The sequence below is a fragment of the Euphorbia lathyris genome, chromosome 2 (assembly GCF_963576675.1).
Source record: "Euphorbia lathyris chromosome 2, ddEupLath1.1, whole genome shotgun sequence".
NCBI classification, from domain to species: Eukaryota; Viridiplantae; Streptophyta; class Magnoliopsida; order Malpighiales; family Euphorbiaceae; genus Euphorbia; species Euphorbia lathyris.
Genome location: NC_088911.1, coordinates 121963953 through 121984907, shown reverse-complemented (window position 1 = coordinate 121984907; position 20955 = coordinate 121963953). Strand labels below are relative to the sequence as shown.

The 20955-nt window shown below is 30.0% G+C and overlaps 1 protein-coding gene across 1 annotated transcript; it reads right to left on the bottom strand.

Annotated features, from left to right (window-relative positions):
- Positions 1 to 7791: 7791 nt before the first annotated feature.
- LOC136216640 (B3 domain-containing transcription factor VRN1-like) lies at positions 7792 to 10117 on the bottom strand. The gene is made up of 7 exons (XM_066003190.1): positions 9990 to 10117; positions 9368 to 9911; positions 9139 to 9281; positions 8779 to 9064; positions 8550 to 8696; positions 8284 to 8462; positions 7792 to 8198 (listed from the first exon to the last, which is right to left on the bottom strand). Exons 1-7 carry the CDS (start codon positions 10095 to 10097, stop codon positions 7965 to 7967), a joined length of 1641 nt encoding a protein of 546 aa, XP_065859262.1. The 5' UTR covers positions 10098 to 10117; the 3' UTR covers positions 7792 to 7964.
- Between the last annotated feature and the right edge of the window lie 10838 nt (positions 10118 to 20955).

Below are 20955 nucleotides of genomic sequence, written 5' to 3'. Positions count from 1 at the left end.
CTCCTATCGCGCATAGAGACCATAAAATGTCAGGACCTCCCTACTCGTAAGTTCTTAGACCACTTGCTATGACTATTTTTTTTTATAAATATTGCACCAAAAGATTGTGTAACTGTGAAGTTTCAGTCATATTCCCAAGACTTATGTCAAAATCAAACATAAAAGTTGTTGAATGGACAACGAGTTTTGCAAGTTCTCTCTTTTTTATCATTATGAGTGTGATGTGTGATTTACAATTATTCAAAATATTTTTTAGGGGATGCAAACTCTCTTTTGAGAAGGAGAACGCAAAAGCCAAACTATCGTTGATGCGCAAGAAATGATTCAATCTTCAATAGGGGAAATATTCTTTCTAAGAGGAAGTGAGAAGCCCAGACTTAACCTAGGTCGAATAAGAAGTCAGAGGGACAAATTGGAGGGAACGATTTTGTCTAATTTTAGAGGGGAATGAAATAAATGGAGGGAAAGGTTTTTTGGATTGGCGGTAAATGAAAATGCTAGGTTAATTTTTTTATTTTTTTTGTAAAGAAGAAATAGTTAGGTTATTAATGAGTGGATTTGTTTTTTTTTTTACAATAATTGACTGTTTTTTTTTTGGTATGTGAAATAATGAGTGGAATTTTGCTAAAATTGAGCAAAAATAATTGTGTTTTAGTCACTAATAGTAGGGTTGTATATTTTCCACTCACTAAATGTAATGAAACCGTAGTTTTAATGAGTGGAAATTATACCACATTAAATTTTAGTCATTGAATCATCTTTTTCTTATAGTGTAATGCTCTTTGTAGCTTTTTTTTCCTGTCTATATAGATGTGATGTTTTATTCCTCCCAATTTTCTTATTGTATTTGTACCGTTTCATTGAATAAAATGATATACGCCATTTAAAAAAAAGTAATAAGTTAGATACTAATAAATTATTTATCTTATTATATATGTATAAAGCTATTTCAACTATACAAATTAAAATTTGAAGGGAAAATAAAATAAGCCACTTATTCTCTACCAAATTTAATATGCAACTAACTGTCTCGTTAACTATATATGTTTAATAGATACAAGAGATAAAGTATAAATATATCCTTAATTTTGGCAGTTAATAGCAATTTTACCTTAATTTGAGGAATAATTTTTTTTCTCAATTATCTCCACTACACGTGTCATTTACTTTATTACTCATCAGCAATAGATCACCAACATATGTATATACGTAAAAAAACAAATATCACATTGTATTTTTTACGAGTTGGACAAAGAAAATAAAAAATTCAAATATTTTATCGAATTTAAAAATATAAAATCTCAAATTCTATTATGAAATTATAAAAAGAAACATAAAATATTTTCAGAACCAATTGATAAGCAATTAGTGCATAATATGGAAATAATATTGGTGTTCTATAACGATGTCTGAAATTAACATAACTTGCTAATATTGGGGTAAAATTGTTCTTGACTTTCAACGTTGGATGTTTTTTTGTATTTTATCCTTATATACGAGTAAATTACATCAAAGGTACCTGACTTATACATCAGTTCACACTTTGATACCTGAATTATATTTTTATCTCAAAATATACCCGAAATAACAATAACCGAACAATTTAGTGCATTTTACAAGTCAATAACTGGTCAACACGAATTTGACCAATTTTAATTAAAAATTGGAACCTACGATACAATCAACTAACATTGAATTACAATAATACCCTTAAACCAATTTCTAATTCTCTCTCTCCTTTCTTGTTCTTGTTATTTTCTCTCACCTATCACCCTCTTCGCTTCCTTTTGTGTAAAATGTGACTCCAATTCATCAATCTTCGCCTTCAATTCGTTTTTGTAGCACAAAACATCAGATAACAATGATGCTTTATCAATCCTTGAAACGTTTTGAACCACCGCTATTAAGGCGTCGAATCGGTGGTTAAGCTTCTTTCTCCGTTGCCGCTCCGCCTCTACGTGGTTCAGTGCCGGTAGCAGCTACAAATGGACAGTCAGAATCTAAATGCTCCGGATCGATATACATTTCCCAGCTTTAAAAACTGTAGTTGTAGTAGCGACCGCGTTGCTTCTTGTTCCACTTTCTTTTGCTCTTTCTTCTCGACTTCCAACAGTAGTTGTAGTAGCCTCCCTCTTCTCAATAGGCCGGTCTGAAAAGAAAGAACAATATGATCTAGCCAGGGAACAAATATGGAGCTGCTGAAGCTGGTGAAATTGTCAAAGAAAGAGAGAGAAAGAGAAAGACAGAGAGTGGGGATTTTGCCTTAAAATAAGGCTTTCAATGAAGATAAATCCTCATTGGAAACGGGGTTAAACATTTTGCCCACAAATCGTGACAAACTTCCAGTTTCAAATTGCGAAGAAACCGGAAGTTTGTCTTTTGGATTCTAATTTTAAATTTATTTTTTAATATAAACAATACAAAACGTTTCGGTTTCTATTTAATATATATATTTTTTAAAAACTTTGAATACTCTATTTACACTTTCCAAAAAAATTTAATGGAAAATTTCAAAAAATCTCTCTATCTTTTTTAAACTTTTAATCTATCTTCAACCTTTAATTATTTATTTTTAAATTCATTAATTAAATGTTTTCTTGCTAAATTAGTTGGTAGTAAATATCTAATTCGGTTAAAAATATTTTATTTTTTTAAATATGAGTTTGAAATTATATTTTTTACAGTTTAAATTACGGTTTTTACAGTTTCTTTATAATTTAAACTGTTCGAAGTGACAGTTAAATGTTCGAAGTGTAAAAACCATATTTCAAACTGTAATTATAATGAAACTGTAAAAACCGTAATTTAAACTGTCACTTCGAACCATAAAATTACGTTTAAGTTTATAATTTCTAACTGTGATTATAAAGAAACTGTAAAAACCATAAAAATATAATTTTAAACTCACATTTAAAAGAATAAAATATTTTTAACCCAATTAATATTTACTACTAACTAATTTGACAAGGAAATGTTTAATTAATAGAAAAAAAAATGTGCATAATAATGAATTATTAATAGAAAAACAAATCCAAGAACATGCTCCAATTTTTTATTTATTTAATTCCTCTATATTTTTATAATTTATGTTTTAAAATGTTAAGGACGATGTTCTAAATATTGTTACATATGTTCTAAATTTTATAATTTGTGTTCTAAAAATTAAGTATAATGTTTTAAAAAAATCAGTAAATATATGGATTATTTTTGCATTTGTTCTATAATATAATTTATAACTCATATTCTAAATACCGTAACGTATGTTCTAAAAAACATGACTTATGTTCTAAAGTTTATAGTTTGTGTTCCAAAAATTAACTATAATGTTCTAAAAAAATCAGTAGATATCTGGATCGTTTTTTCATTTGTTCTACAATATAATTTATAACTCATGTTCGAAAAAACATAATGCATGTTCTAAAAAACACAACGTCTATTCTAAAAATATGTCGTACGTAGTAACTTCATAGTTCGTGTTTTAAAAGTTAAAATATACGTTCTAACGTATATTTAAAAAAATATATTTTCTTATATAAATAAAATATTAATATAAAATTTTATTAAAATATATAATATATTTTTATTTAAAAAATATAGTAATGGATTTTTTTTAGTATCGGAGACACTTAATAACATATAAATAAAAGAAATGTTTAATGAACAAACAAAAATAAATGTCCCAGTAGTAATACATGTGCACACGTGCTTCTGTCCTCTACATCCCAGGTTCGAATCCCTCCTCCTACCTCATTTTCTCATTTAATTGTTGATTAAAGGTGGTGCAAGTTATTTACCAAAATGTCACCGTATCCCTACACCAAAACGACGTCGTTTCATACATGTTCTCACATAACTAAGTGTTCTCAAGTGAAATACTAATATTTTCATTGCACACAAAGAAATTTCCCGAAAAGCTAATCATAGGTTCTTCTCCCACTTCCTCATGAATTTATCTTGAATTGGGATCCATCTTCGAAGCATTTTTCCCTTCCAATATTTTTCTATTGGAGTGGCCTTCACTCAAAGGAAAGCACTAGCTTTTTCTGTGAGTGAGCTATGAGTCCCTTGCTGAGTTAAAGGGGCTCGTTTGATTCAATTCTTGAATGCAGTTGGCGCTCTATTCAGTAATACCGGATGCCACTGCATAACTTCCTGAAGTAGCTGCTAAAGGTATCTATCCAGTAGTAGATCCAAGAAAAAAAAACGAGTTGGGGGGGGGAAGAAACTTAGGAGAAAAGAATAAAAAAAGATTGATTTTTCCGGGTGCATCAACCTCTTTCTTTTACAGGAAAGGGGTTGATGCACCCAAAGTAAGTGTATGTTCCCGTCCGAATTTCAGCGTGTAAACGAGTTGCTCTACCTAACTGAGCTAGATATCTCGTATTCGAAAACTAGCAGTTCGTCCTACTACCACTTAAAATAGAACTGATTTGAGAGCGAAGATTTTCAAGGCGTAACTTGTATCCATGCGCTTCATATTCGCTTAGAGTTCTCTCCAAGAAATATAGCCATCCCAAAATACATAAACATAAAAATGATGAAGGGTCTTATGGAGTATTTTTCCCAATCTAATTTATATTATAACTTAATTTTGAAATATAAATGATCAAGCTTTTCAAAGGTGATTTTTATAAAAAGAAAACTAAAAATATAAAAGGAAAATAAAAGGTTATCACATAAGTTATTAGGCGACTTGCTATGATTATTTTCATAAATATTTCACCAAAATATTGTTAAAACGTGAGGTTTCGGTCCTATTCTCAAAACTTATGTCATAATCAACACAAACGTTGTTGAATGGAAAGCGAGTTTTGTAGGTTCTCTCTTTTTTATCATTATGAATGTGGTATGTGATTCAAAATATTATTTTAGATGATTCTAATGATTTGGTCTCGAGTAGACCGGTCCATCTGCCGTTGTTTAGTTTTTATTTAGTTTGTTGGGAATTTAATCTTCCTTTTATTAAAAACAAAAACAAAAACTAAAAAATTGATGCGTAAGATACAAACTTTAGTAGTCAACATGTTAATATGCTTACCCTTTACATTTTGTCAGAAAATATACCTACTTAATAATTTAAGTAAATTTCTCAATATCAAAGATTGCAAGTCCTTTGTTGTTGAGTATGAATTCCTTTAAAACAAGAGAGACGATGTTAATGGAAGTAAATTCATTAAAAAAATTATTTGTAACACTCACAATTATAATAGACTTCACCGTTACAAATAACTAGGAGTTATTGAAATTTAATTATATTAACCTCCACTCTTTATTTTTTTAAAATAATGGAAAAATTAAAAAGGTTAATTATAAGTTCGTGTAATTCAATATAAAATTAGTAATTCAATTCTACATTATCAGTGGAATTTAAGAACCATTGTCAAAACCTCATTTGTAGAACATTTTCAACTTAACAAAAACAATAATAATTATCAGACGAGAGGGATAAAAAAAGAGTCATAATTGACCTTAATTATCTGTGCCTTATAATTGACAATAATACTAATTTTGTTTTCACTTGAGGCTCGAGTACCCTATTTGTATTGCGTACAGATCCTCTAGAGTTTGAAGAAACTCCACAATGTAGAGTTAAGCAAATCTCAGCCTTCCAAATAAATCAACAGTCCAGATTTATCCTAATAAAATAGAATAATTAACTCTCTTTTTCTCTCTCTTTCTCACTCTCTTTCACGCACGCATTTCCTCTTCCCCCCTCTTCCTTCCCTTTCAACTTTCCAGCCACCGTGTTTTATGGCCGACCACCACACAGACGCTGGATTTTAATTCTGAAACCACACTGACGTCAGAATTTATCTCCGGCAACCGCACATGTAATATTACCAGTTGTTTGCTTGTTTTTTATTGATTGCAGAGAGCAATGTTTGTATTGGTAATAGTTAGTATTCCTGTTTCAATCATATGGGCTAATACAGAATCTATTCTAATTGCTTGTGGGCAATACATTTCAATTTCTATTGAAGCTGGAATTTATGCTCGTTTTATGATTCCAAGTCTTTTTTCTTCTGCTCTTCTTCAATGCATGAACAAATTCCTCCAGACACAGAACATTGTGTTTCCAATGATGATATTTTCAGGAATAACAGCTTTGATTCATGTGTTAGTATGCTGGATACTGTTGTTTAAAAGTGGGTTAGGAAGTAAAGGTGCAGCTTTGGCTAATGACATATCTTATTGGGTAAATGTTATTTTGTTGGGAATGTAGGCTCAACGTTCAAAATAACACCAATATAGGCTTAACGTTTACAACATAGTATCGATTTAGGCTCAACGTTTACGATATAGCATCAATTTACCAATTTGTAAACGTTAAACTTAAATTCATATTATTTTGTAAATGTTAAGCCTATATTGGTGCTATTTTGTACGTGAGGCCTAAATTCGTATTATTTTGTAAACGTTAAGCCTATATTGGTGCTATTTTGTACGTGAGACCTAAATTGATGCTATATCGTAAACGTTGAGCCTAAATCGATACTATGTTGTAAACGTTAAGCCTATATTGGTGTTATTTTGAACGTTGATCCTACATTCCCAACAAAATAACATTTACCCAATAAGATATGTCATTAGCTAAAGCTGCACCTTTACTTCCTAACCCACTTTTAAACACCAGTATCCAGCATACTAACACATGAATCAAAGCTGTTATTCCTGAAAATATCATCATTGGAAACACAATGTTATGTGTCTGGAGGAGTTTGTTGAGGCATTGAAGAAGAGCATAAGCAAAAAGACTTGGAATCATAAAACGAGCATAAATTCCAGCTTCAATAGAAATTGAAATGTATTGCCCATAAGCAATTAGAATAGATTCTGTATTAGCCCATATGATTGAAACAGGAATACTAACTATTACCAATACAAACATTGCTCTCTGCAATCAATAAAAAACAAGCACACAACTGCTAATATTACCTGTGCGGTTGCCGGAGATAAATTCCGGCGTCTGTATGGTCGTCGGAATTAAAATCCGGCGTCTGTGTGGTGGTCGGCCATAAAACACGGTGGCTGGAAAGTTGAAAGGGAAGGAAGAGGGGGGAAGAGGAAACGAAGAGAGTGAGGAATAGAGAGAAAAAGAGAGTTAATTATTCTATTTTAATTAAGATAAATCTGGACTGTTGATTTATTTGGAAGGCTGAGATTTGCTTAACTCTACCTTGTGGAGTTTCTTCAAACTCTAGAGGATCCGTACGTGTTTGTATTTGTTTTGTTTCTATATACTTTATTTGTTTAGTTTTGCTTTTATAAAAGAGAAAAAATAGAGTTACATACCAATTTGAAGTCATTAATTCATCCCACAAGCCTACACTAAAACCATTCAAACTAACAAAATAAAAACAACAACAATTATCAAACGAGAGGGATAAGAAAAGTCACAATTGACCTTAATTATCTATGCCCTAGAATTGAACATAAAACTAATTTTGTTTTCACTTTAGCCTCGAATACTCCGTCTTCATTTGTTTCTTTTTCTATATGATTTATTGGGTGTTTAGTTATGCTTTTATAAAAGATAAAAAAGAGAGTTACATTCCAATTTGAAGTCATTAATTTATCCCACACTCAAACTAACGAAATAACAAAACCAACAACAATTATCAAACCAGATGGATAAGAAAAGTCGGAATTGAACTTAATTATTTGTGCCCTAGAATTGAACAAAAAAACTAATTTTATTTTCACTTTAGCATCAAGTAGTTTTGTTTCAATATAATTTATTAGACGTGTAGTTTTGCTTTTGTAAAAGAGAAAAAAAAAAGAGTTACAGACCAATTTGAATTCATTTATTCATCCCACAAGTCTACGCTAAGACCATTCAAACTAACAAAATAACAAAAACAACAACAATTACCAAACTAAAAGGATAAGAAAAGACACAATTAACCCTAATTATCTGTGTTTTAGAATTCAACATTAAGCTAATTTACCAGATAGTAGACACATCAAGCCCTGGATATATAGACATTTATTAGCAAGATTTCCATGTCCATCAGTTCAAAGGTGCATGTATCCCCGACTTTGAGTGAATTTTGCCTTGCAAAATCAACCCATCCTTCGCCAATTATGCCCAATTGTGGATATCTATTCAGCTTCATACACCACAATTTGTTATCAGCATGTAATCTCACTTTGTGATTTCCTTCCTCAATGCCCTTCACAAAATTGAGGGGCAGACGCTGCACAAATTTGAGTTTCACTCATCAAATCTATACATAAACCAAAATTTCAATTTCATATGGGATTTTACGGTTGTCTAATTACCAGATAATATTTATTCCTGTCCATGAAATTCATTGGCTGCATAACAACATCGAAAGCAGGGTTTTTAGTTCCAGTGTTCAAATTGATTCTTGGTCTACCCCTTTTCCTCTTTTCCTTGTTTGCAACACTCTTGCTTGAGCCTTCATTGTTGTCCTTACTTCGTTTAGTATTCTTACTCCCTTGTAATGTAATGGAACACATAAATCATTAAGGAATAGAAAATTAAAATTTATGGTACTTAATGGACACATCATATTCATATATACCTTCAACTTGTGCTTTTGGACTATCTATGTTTGTGACAGAATTCTGCACCTTAATCTTCTTACGCTTTTCATTGCATAACCTTTCAACTCTGAGGCGTTTTGGTTGTTTGCTGGAAATGTCTTTTGCTTTCGAGCGATTTCTATCACCTGAAACTCAAAAGCAAATTAATTGAAATTGAAATACAAAGAATAAATTCAAACAACTTCTGAATTGAATTTTGTTACTGACCAGACGATTTGCCAAGATTGGAATATTTGGCGATGGAAACTCTGAAAACAGTCTTGTCGTCCTTGCAAGATTGAAGGAGAAGTTCAAATATAACGACATCACCAACATTTACATCATTCCCCTTTACAAATTCCCTCCAACCAGCATTCTTAATTCTCATTATTTCTGATCCAGAGTTCAATGCAGAATAGAATTCAATTGGCCAACTTTTCCCATCCAAATTATTGAGGACGGCATCACCACTGTCCTTCAAATATTGCCTCGCAAAGTTTAATGGTATTCCAGGCTGTTTAATTTATACACAGATTAGATCAATTAAATGTTGATTTTCAGATCAGTTGAAATTTGGGGAAAACTTACCAATACATTGGTGTTATGAACATAAGATGGTTGCATAACAATCCAGAATGAAGGATTATCAGATTTGAAATTAGCTATTGCTCTTTCAACAACCTTACATTTTTCTTCCTTGGTTAGTGGTGTCTTGCTTATAAATCTCCTTCCTACAAACAAAGGAAAATCACTAATCGCATAGAACGTAGTTAACCTTGTGATTATAGCAACGAAAATAACATAAACATAAACATACCTTGTTTAGCTTCATTATTTGGGTCCACCGTTGGCTGCAACTTTTGCACTTGTTCATCAGGATTAGGTTTTGGTGGCAAGATTTCAGATTCTGGTTCATCAGGATTAGGTTTTGGTGGCAAGATTTCAGTTTCTGGCTCATCGTGGATTACAATAGTTGGCTCTGTAATTTGTTCGTCAGACTTATCTGCGTTACTGCTCTCTTTAATTTGTTCACCAGACTTATCTCCGTTACTCCTCTCTTTAATTTGTTCATCGGACTTATCTCCGTTACTGCTCAAACTACAACGATAATCTATCTCTGTAGCACTCCTGTCACCAATGGTGACATTGAATTCAGATACAGATCTATCGAAATCAAATACAAGAACATATCCATATCCAACTGAGTAATAATCTGTAAATTCTTTCCATCCATTTTGCATCCAAACATCCCCCTCAGATTTCACAAGATCAATCTTCCATTTTTGACCGGAAGGGACCCTCAGGATTAGAGGACTTGAAAGATAGCCGCCATATTTTTTCACAAATCTTCTTGGAATGGCCTAATTTGTTTTATCAAATAATATGATTAATTATAACATACAGTGATTAAAGAAGAAGAAGAAGAAGAGAATGCTAACCGTCTTTTCATGCTGGTCGGAATTGCTGAGAATAACTTTGAAAAAATGTGGTTTCTGATCTGCTTTAAACATCAAGCACCCATTGTTCTTCTTTGAGGAAGAAGCCATTATTTTTCAGAACTTCAAACCTCTTCACTGAGCAGTTTTTTAAGAACTTCAGTTTCTATGAATAAATACAATTTAGTACAGTAAATATGATATCCGTCAGTTTTAATACATTACCTAATTTAAAATATTAATTTTTTTTTTGTCATTTTCCTAATTTATTTCATTTTTCCTTTTTTAGATATGCTACCAACTCTTCAATGGACATGTCACACCTATCCAGGGTTTATAACTAGATTGGACCGGACTCGGACCAAACCTGTTCACGAATTGGACTGAACCGGACTCGGACCAAACCTGTTCATGAATTGGACTGGGTCGGGTTCGGACCAGACCTAATCGGATTTAGAATCAAATACATCAATATCATAATTAAGTATAAAATTACAATTAAATTATATTACCAAACTGAATTTTTAATATGTCATTGTTTTATATATTATGATATTACACCATAATTTAAAAATTTTAAACTTCAATTTATAAATCATAAACCCTAGAAAATATATTATATACTTTTAATTTATAAATTCTAATCCTTAAAATATATTAAAAGTACTGACTAGTTTGACATAATCTAGAATTATGACTTGATATAATTATAAATAGTTTTTAAAAGATAAATTTCTTTGTAATTTTCCCTTGGATTTATCATGTAGTTAGTTTTTTCAAGCCCAACTCAACCCACACTATATTTATATCGGGCTCGGGTCGGACCGCACTAGACTATAAAAATATTTCCCAAACCTAGCCAATCCGCCCATCTAATATATTAATGTTAAAAATAAAATAAATTGTTTCTAATGTAATTATATAATTTGATGAAATATCAATTTTATTAAACAATCTCTTCTACTCTCCTACTACTATATTCCATTTCTTCATTACCCATCTCAACATTTTTTATAAAATCCAACTGATTTTTAAAATTCTGACTATAGTAATTAATTAATTAGATATATTGTTATTATTATTAATTTATTATGTTTTTGTTATTTTTAATTTTCTATATTTTAGTATCTATTTCCATCTATCACTCCAAATATACATGTAATTAATAAAATAATTATATATATTTAGTTATATATATATATATATATAATATAATATAAAATCGGGTCTGGCCAAGCTCATTTGGGATTTTAAGACAAATCTCAAACCCAACCCATTTTATATACGGACTTATTCGGACTTAGACCGGACTGGATCAAACATTAAATATAGATATCCAAACCCAACCTAAGAAGGAAGGGTCTGGGCGGGAGCCAACAAGTTCATGAACATATCTATTTATAACTAATGATGCAACACATATGGTTCTTTATGTGAAAATCATATATGACAATAATATTATTGTTATCAATGGTGGTGAGTTACTTTTTAATATGTCAAAAGTATAAGTCTCTATTTATAAATATCAAAGTAACTGATTAAAAAAAAAATGTGAAAGTAACTTTTTAATTCATGAAATGGTATGAGAAAATAATACAAGGAACTTTACTTGATATAATTTCAATAAGTGATTGAAAAAATTATAAATAAGTTTTAAAATTTGATCTTTCTTATAAATTTCCCATATATTATATATTTTATATATATTAAATTTACAAAAGGAATATAATAATATTCAAAATAAATTGGACCAGTTTTATAATTTGTCATTTTCTATATTTAACTTTTCATTAATAAAACAGTTAACTATAAATATCTTAGTTAAGATTAATTTCTTTCATTGCCTTTTTTAGATATGCTACCCAACCACTCCATAAACATGTCACACAAATTCGGAATTGGTAACTAATGAGGGCAATATATATATATATATATATATATATATATATATATATATATATATATAATTTACAATATATCAAAATTAATTACATAAATAAATATATTTTATAATTGTCCTCTCAACTTTCTTTTGTTGATGTTATAAAATATTTCTTTTAATTGCTTTTATAATTTTGTAATTACTAAATTGAAACTGTTAAATTGCTTAAGACATTTACTAAATTGCTAATTGCACTATGCCAAAACCCTCTTCAGATGACGGTTAAAAACCGTCATTCCGCGAGATATAAATCTGTCACAAGGTTCGCTGCCGTCTGTTGCACCTTCAGACGACGGTTAGGTTCTGTCATTTGAAGATACTATACATGATATCAGCCTAGTTGCGTGCTGTCATATGAATATTGTTACGATGCATCTTTTTATTTATTAACGTCACATTTAATGTCACCACATGACATACTAACAATTAAAAATGTCAAGTACCTATAATGGGAAATTGGCATATTGGTATTCGCGGTGACATGTTTTATAATAATTTATGTCGCAGTAACTTGTATCAGATGACATAGGTCTTAATCAATCATGTCAATAGATTTATTTTAGATGACATATTCTTTTATTTTAATGTCTTTTTATTGTTATTTAGATGATATTTTTTAGCCGTAAATGTCACTCTTTGCCTTTTTCTTCAAATGAATCTGGTAATGAACAATAATCAAATAAACAAGAATTTCTGTATATAAATGATTTTAAATTTATTGGAGACCAATACTCATAATCTGTTTACATTTGAACTAGACAAATTTCTGAATGTAATAAGGTAAAAACAATAAGCAATGTACATCTCCAAATCTGACAATATATCAATCTTTCAAGAGACGTGGTGGTGTTGATTGGAAGCCAAATCCAACTTGATCTACATGCATATCTAAGTCATCATTGCCTAGAATCCCAAAGTCTTGATATCTGCAAAACCAATTGATGCTCATTAATTACGTACCGTATACAGATAGACCTAATTAATCTCGTTTTACCCTGTCTCCATTCTGAGACCCTTCACTTACCTACCCATATTATAAATAAGAAGCGTTTAACAATTCTCAAGAGTCCACAACCCAACACTATACTTACTCTAGTTATATCGAGCATGGATAGACGTATAAGGAACCTCTATCGTTGTGTTGGGTTGCAGATTTCCCTACTCCGGTCTGAGGCACCTAGGTGGCTTGTCAATATATATGCAGGTCCTGACCATCGGTAATTATCACACCTGACCCAAAACAGCATCAGGTATGAACGGAAAACATGATAACGTACTTCTAGCAGTCTAAAAACCAAACTTATATTCTAATAGATAATAATTTATTCGAACTACCTAAAGTTTTATTTTATTATTTGGCTTCGACTTGATAATTCTACCAAGCTTCCTACGTATCCCGAACTTCTTGTAATCTTTAAATCGGGAATCAAAGCCACGTAGTTCTACCTATTTTAGATAGTTCTCTTAACTTATTAACTCGTTTTAACTTATTGACGCGTTAATTGACACGGTAATAATTTATTTGTACATTTCACTTATACTATATAATTATATATATATATATATATATATCATTTTATCAAAATGAATCAAATTAAATAAACGTTGTACCAAACCAATCAACAAATAAACATTTTATCAAATCAATTCGTTCTCAAATAAACGTTTTATCAAATCAATGTTTTATCAAACCACCTCATAAGCAAATAAATCGTTTTAACGAACCAACTCATAATAAAACAAACGTAAAATATTATATTTCAAATCATCAAGCATTATCAAATGTAATACAAAATTCGTATGTGTCAATCCTCGAATTCCACCCGTATAGTTTCTCATAACATCAACAACATCAATAATCGAGATATCTCATTCATATCTCGTTCCTTGCCTAACAGTTAAGACTACCAGTCGTGCACTCTGGCCATACTGCCATTAGGTATGGTCTTACAATTACAACCCTACCCCGGGCAATCCTAGATTGACAAAACCATTTTATCTTAATTTCAAACTATCACAACATAAAATCATATTTGGATTTCAATCCAAATCACAGAAATACTAACAATAATCAAATCAGCTTTCTCAATCCCAAAAACAATTCGCATAAAATAGTCAAATTCATTTCCAACCCAATAGTCAAAATACCACGATAATAATTATTATTCTTTAAATAATCAAAATCAAAATATATAAATATTGTAAAAATATATTTTAAATAACTCAATAAAATGTATTTAAAGCCACGTAAATAATTTAAAACTGAAACTTATTTTTTTATCTGTTACCGAAATATAGCTCCAGACTCGTTATATCATTAAAAGTCTATTTATACATAATCGAAATATTTTTATTGGATTATTTCCGGTCACTGAACAGACGTAGTTACTTTGGACCGCTACTTTTAGACTCGTGACACTGCTAAGAGTCCATTAGTACCAAATTTCACATTATTAAATCTAAAGGACAACTAGTTTAAAATTTATATTTTTATTAGTAATTAATAGATGCTAAATCATTAATCGTAAATCTATTGAAATTTGACGAAACTATCGAAACCAAACTTACTTAAAATCATACCTAGAGCACTTTGAAAACAATTTAAATAAAAATACAATTATGTAGATATAAAATACAGTTATTGAAATATCATCGTCGACTACTGAAAATTAATCGATATGATCCGTTGACAGCTAATTAATCTGAAACATTATCGTCGATCACCGAAAATTAATCGGTGAAATCCCTCGACACCCAAAAACGAATCTTTCTTATTAGAATTTCCTTTTTCTAGGATATCTCCAATGTCACACCCGACCCTAAATGACCTCAATCGGCATCGGGCGTGAAATAGAAAGATAATAATCAATACTTAGGAGTCTCCAATTTATCCACGTATCATTATATTACAATTGCAATACCAAAGTTCTAACCATAGTTCTAACAATAAGCATCCAACTTCCAAACCTCGCCTAATCGGGCGGTAACCTTCTCTATATCCTGTACTTTATCACCTAAAAACATTAAAACATTTAAAAACGTGAGACAAAAATCTCAGTAAGAAACTATCAGCTATTAAACCCGACTTTACTTAACATAGCTACATATATACATTTATAAAGGGATTTAATCAAAACCTTATAAAATATACTCAAAACTTAAGTTCATATATAGTCAAAGTAGTAAACCAAAACCATAAAAATATATAATCTTGTATCAATTCTTGAGTTCAAAACCTTATAAAATATTGTAATCAAATAAGTGTTTTATCAAACCAACTCGTATTTAATCAAACGTAAAACCTTATATCAAAATCAATCATAACCGAAAACATAATCCAAATGAACTTAAAACATTGTATCCATCCTCGAGTTTCTCCCCTTAAGTATCAATACATAACCACATATATAGTTGAGACGTCTCTTAACATTGCCTATCACATATGGTCTTACCCAACACTTCGCTGCCATACCCAATAGATCTTCAGACTGTGTACATAGGCCATGTCCCTCACTGAACATGGTCTTCAAATATAAAACCACCGATCCGGATAACTCTCGATGGATATAAAATCATAAAATCATAACATACTTAAATTTTCTTTCACAATCAAATTCCAAACTATTTCATAACCATAAATCATTTGGCTTCAATTAGCCCTTTTGTATCATAAAAATCATATTTGGACTTCAATCCAAAATAATAACAACAATAACTGCAACAGATTTCTCAATCCAAAAATAATTCGTAAGAAATCATCAAATACATTTTGTTCAATATAGATATATATTGAAACTAAAAACATATATGTATATATGTAAATCAACCAAATTAAACCTTAAATCAACATAATCAAGTAAAATCTGAAATTCACATAGAAGCATAGTCAATATCTTCATTTGAACCATAATTTCACAATAAAAAGAAAAATCGTGAAAAATCTCAATTTTATAAAATTCATGCAGAACCTTTAAATATCAATTTCTGAAACTTCTTTGATTATATATATAAATCTATACATAAACCTCAAAATATAGTTGATAGTTACTTACCTTGACTATTAATTGAAAACCACAAACCCGTTCAATTCGCCTCTAAATCCTGTCTAAGCCGTTTCCCTCCATATACTGCCGAAACTCAAAAACTCTTCGGTTAGGACTTAGATCTATGCATAAAGATGCTATGGTTTCAATTTCGAGTGATTCAGACGGTTGAATATCTGTAAATCAAAGAAACGGTGGAGAAACGGTTCAGAAAAAACCGATGAATTTGAAAACAAAAAAGAAAAAGAAAAAGAAAAGAAAAAATATATGAAGATGATGATCCGCAACTCTGGAACAATTTAAAAGATATATATTGGCAAATATCACGTTTGATCCTCCATCTTTTTATAATCTTTTAAAAATTATCTTAAACTTTTAATTTACACTTAAAACTATCGAATTAACTCCAAACTTTTCCTATAACATCAAATTAACCTCACACATCCAATAATTATAATATATACTAATATCAAAATATAAATTCTAGAAATTTAGACACGGACGTGACATCCAAAATCCTTTTCATTCCATAAGATATATATATGTATATATGATGTGCTTTTTTTTTTATGTTTTTAATATAATTGATAATGTATACTTGATGTCTTAAATATGACAAATGGCAATTATATTGCCATATGTCAATATTACAATCAAACTTACATGATGTAGGACACATTTTTTTGTTTTTATTAGAAAAGTTAATGGAACTTAGCTTCCATTCATATTTACTATAATAGTTTATTCATTTTTAAGGCATTGAAATTTAGCAAACAGGTATGTAGAAAGTATAGGTGTCATTACATGATTAATTGTAAAATTAATTGTGAAATTAACTTCTCACATACCACGAATTAAAATATATATATATATATATATATATATTATTAATTATATATATATATATATATAATATAATATTATTTAATTAATATAATTAATAAATGATTACCAAGCCTTATTCAAATTGCAAGATATAAGGCATATATTTTGTAATTGAAAAATATTTATCTTGAATCCTTTAATTTATAACTTTTTATAAAGTTTACTCAAAACTTTTAATTTACACCTAAAACATTAAAATTAAACCTCATATTATACTGATAGTCAACACTCCAAAAGATATATATATTATAACCTATATCGGGATACAAAGATTGAAACTTTTGGACACGGACGTTACAGCAATGGACTGCCGTGATGAAAGGCCCTCCAAATACCCCTTATGAAGGAGGTGTATTCATAGTCCACATGAACTTCCCTGTCGATTTCCCCTCCACACCTCCAGTTGTAAGAACATGCATGAACTTATTAACACACAGAAATCAGTTCATATATATGCAAATACACTCATGACATTACTATTGTTCGCATGTCATATTCAACTCCAAAATTTATCATCCTAATATCGGTCCCTTGGGACATGTATCTATGCCCCAGCTACTTGATCGCCCTTCCCATAGTATTGCCATAGTAAGATGATGCTATAAATCTATGCATTTGGGGTCTAATTTATCTATTCATGTTTGGGGTCTAGTTTATCTACTCATGTTGGGGTCTAATTTAATTTATCTATGCATTTTATAGCTGATGTGGAATATTTATGGACTGCTGATAGAGCCCTTCATTGAGGGGCCATTTCCTGGCCGAGAGCAAATTGCTGAACGATACATCAGTAATAGGGTAGGTTATGTAGCAACTGCCAAGAGATGGACTGAAGAGCATGTATGGGAATGATGATGTGCAAATAGCAAGCAAGTGGGGTATTATGATGTGACGTGCGAATTTGTTGGTTTGTTTTGGGTTAAATGTTTTCACAAATGTATATATATAGCTATTTTGAGTAAAAACTAGTTTCTATAGTTGATAGTTGGTTACTGAGATTTTTGTCTCATATTTTCAAATGTTTTAATGTTTTTAGGCGAAGAAGTATGAGGTATTGAGGGAAGTGTTCGACACTAGGACGAGGATTGGATACGGCCATGATTGTCCAAGTCGTCTTCTAGGGTATTGCATACCATTTTGTACATGTAGATATAGGTTTGTTGTTGTGCTTGTGAATATTTAGGGACCAGAGTCGCCAATTTTGAAAGGATATAAAGAAGTTGTGCTATGCAATATTTTGGTTTGAATGTCCAATTATGGTGTTAATTTGTGTGGTTAGGCAAATTAACAGTTAACATGTTAGAATTGGAGTTATTTTCTATGTTACCCGACCCAAAACGACATCGGGTATGAACGGAAAACAGGATAACACAAACTTCTAACAGTGTAAAAGCCAAACTTATTTTCTAATAGATAAAAATATTATTCGGACTACCTAAAGTTTTATTTAGTTATTTGGCTTGGGCTCGATAATTCTATAAAGCTTCCTACGTATCCCGAATCATATTTTAATCTTTAAATCGAGAATCAAAACCATGTAGTTCTACCTATTTTAGGTAGTTCTCTTAATTTTGGTTGTTCTCTTAACTTATTAACCCGTTTTAACTTATTGACACGTTAATTAACTCACTAATGATTTAACCGCATACTTCACTTTATTAGTATATAATTATATATATAAATAAATCACTTTATCAAAATAAATCAAAATAAATAAACGTTTTATCAAACCGAATCAAAACAAATAAACCGCTTTAACAAACCAACTCGTAATCAAATAAATCGCTTTAACAAACCAACTCGTAATCAAACAAACGTAAAATATCAAATCATCCAGCATTTTAAAAACATAATAGAAAATTTGTGTGTGTGTCCATCCTCGAATTCCACCCGTGTAGCTTATCATAACATCAATCATATCAATAATCGAGATATCTCATTCATATCTCACATTGCCTAATGTTAGGACTACCGACCATGCACTCTGGCCATACCGCCTTTAAGTATGGTCTTACAACTTATAACTCCTACTCCGGGCAATCCTAGATGGACAAACCCATTTTGTCTTTCTTTCCAAATATCACAATATAAAAGTCATATTTGGATTTCAATCCAAATCACACAAATAATAACAATAACAACAATAATATTTTTCTCAATCCAAAAACAATTCGCATAAAATTGTCAAATTCGTTTTCTGACTCAATTTTCAAATAAATACCATAAGCAAATTATACTTCAAATTAATGATTTTATAATTAAAACTAAAAGTAAATACTTTAAATAATATATTTTCATAAAAAATTCATAAGTTGACAATTTCATCAAATTTCAAGAATTAAAATCACCCAAATCACTTAAATATTATAAAAATAAACTTAAATGAAATTCATAACAAACACTTTTCTCGGACTATTATCGTTTAGTTACTTGTAACACTAAACCAGTATATTTATTTTAGATCGAATATACTATTAGACTCGTTAAATTGTCATAACTTTACTGGTACTAATTTTATATTCTAAACTTTTGTACTAATTTTATAATCTTCTTTATACCGATACTAATTGGTAAATATCAGTATTAGTCCTTCTAATTTAACTATAACAATTAAAGTTGCTTAAAATATTTTATTGATAGAATTTAAAATAAATATAAATATTCTTATTGGATTATTTAGAATCATTGAGATAGTAATTTTAAATCGACATAGTTAATTTGGACCGGTTATACCATTAAACTCATGACGCTAGTAAAAGCTCATTAATACCAAATTCAACTTCAAGTTTATTATCATTTATTCTAAATTTGTAATAAATCTTATATCTTTACTAAAGAAAATAGGAAGAGGTTAATTAACATGCTTATACATGGAAGGTTGAAAAAAGGAAAATTAGCGATATTGTCTCTAGATGAGGATGAAGTTCGTCAAGAGTTAGAAGTGCCTACTCCTTATTCACATTCTAACACTTCGTTGCAATCTACATATATGTCAATTAATAATGTCAGTTGCTTTAATATTTTATATTGAACATTAAACATATACTTCCATCTATCATGGTGGCTATTTTACATTTTCACCTCATAGGGCATATGTAAATGAAAGCTCGATGGAGAAAGAATGAGATGAGAATTTAATCTCATACTTTGATATAATGGGAGATTTAAAAAAAATATTATGATATAGATGTCATAAAGGAAGATAGTTTTTATTACTTGAAAGATGATACCATTGTAAGGGACAAGAATGGGACAAGAATGGAGGGATATGCTTAATATTCTAATCCTTGTTCTTTGCCAGCTTCATATTTTACTGACTTTTGATCGAATTAGATTAGAATTATGATTAAAATTATAGTAGTTGTAGGACTTGTAAACCGTGTATCTCCCATCCATACTCTTTTGTTTCTAGTTTTTGCAATTTATTTTCCTTCACACAGTCCTTAAATTAATGTTCTTTTTTATTGAGTGGCTAGCTATTTTTACGACATATGTTTATTATTTTATAATTTTTAATATTTTACTTTGGATAAAAAAAGGTGATGAGGTCGCTTTCTTTTTCTTTGATTACACTAGTCTTTCTTTTGTTATCTTGAAAGTGTTTGTTTAATTTTTGCAAGCCGTGAACGATTTTTAAGATGATGCAGAAGATTTTTGGATGTGAAGCTTCACTTTAGAGATACTTAACATATGTGTTTGGATAGGTTTATTAATATATTTTAATTTTAAGCATTGTATGTCAATATTACTTTATTTATATTTGTTGTTTTTGGAAGAACCGAATATATTTTAGAATCATTCTATTCAGATGATTGTTCAAATTACTTTATTAATATAAATTCATCTTATTATCATGATTTTTCTATGATTGTCATGGTTTGGTAGTTAAAAGTAACAATTACATATTCATGTAGCTAATACTATTCATCTTCAATTTAAAATTTATAGCTAATGCATGATTGATTTTGCTATTTACTTTTTATTTGAAGCAATTGTTGTGCGAATTAACGAAAGATAAATAATAAACAATAAAAAAACACAGATTTACATGGTTCACCAATGTTGTGTTGGCTAGTCCACGAGCAGAAGGGGAATAGTA

Excerpts from the sequence above, each read along its gene's own strand:
- LOC136216640 (XM_066003190.1), bottom strand. The coding sequence starts at position 10,097 with ATGGCTTCTTCCTCAAAGAAGAACAATGGGTGCTTGATGTTTAAAGCA. Across the intron at positions 9,282-9,367 it reads AAATAATGAAGCTAAACAAG|GAAGGAGATTTATAAGCAAG; the intron begins GTATGTTTATGT and ends CTTTGTTTGTAG. Across the intron at positions 8,199-8,283 it reads ACAGGAATAAATATTATCTG|CGTCTGCCCCTCAATTTTGT; the intron begins GTAATTAGACAA and ends AAATTTGTGCAG.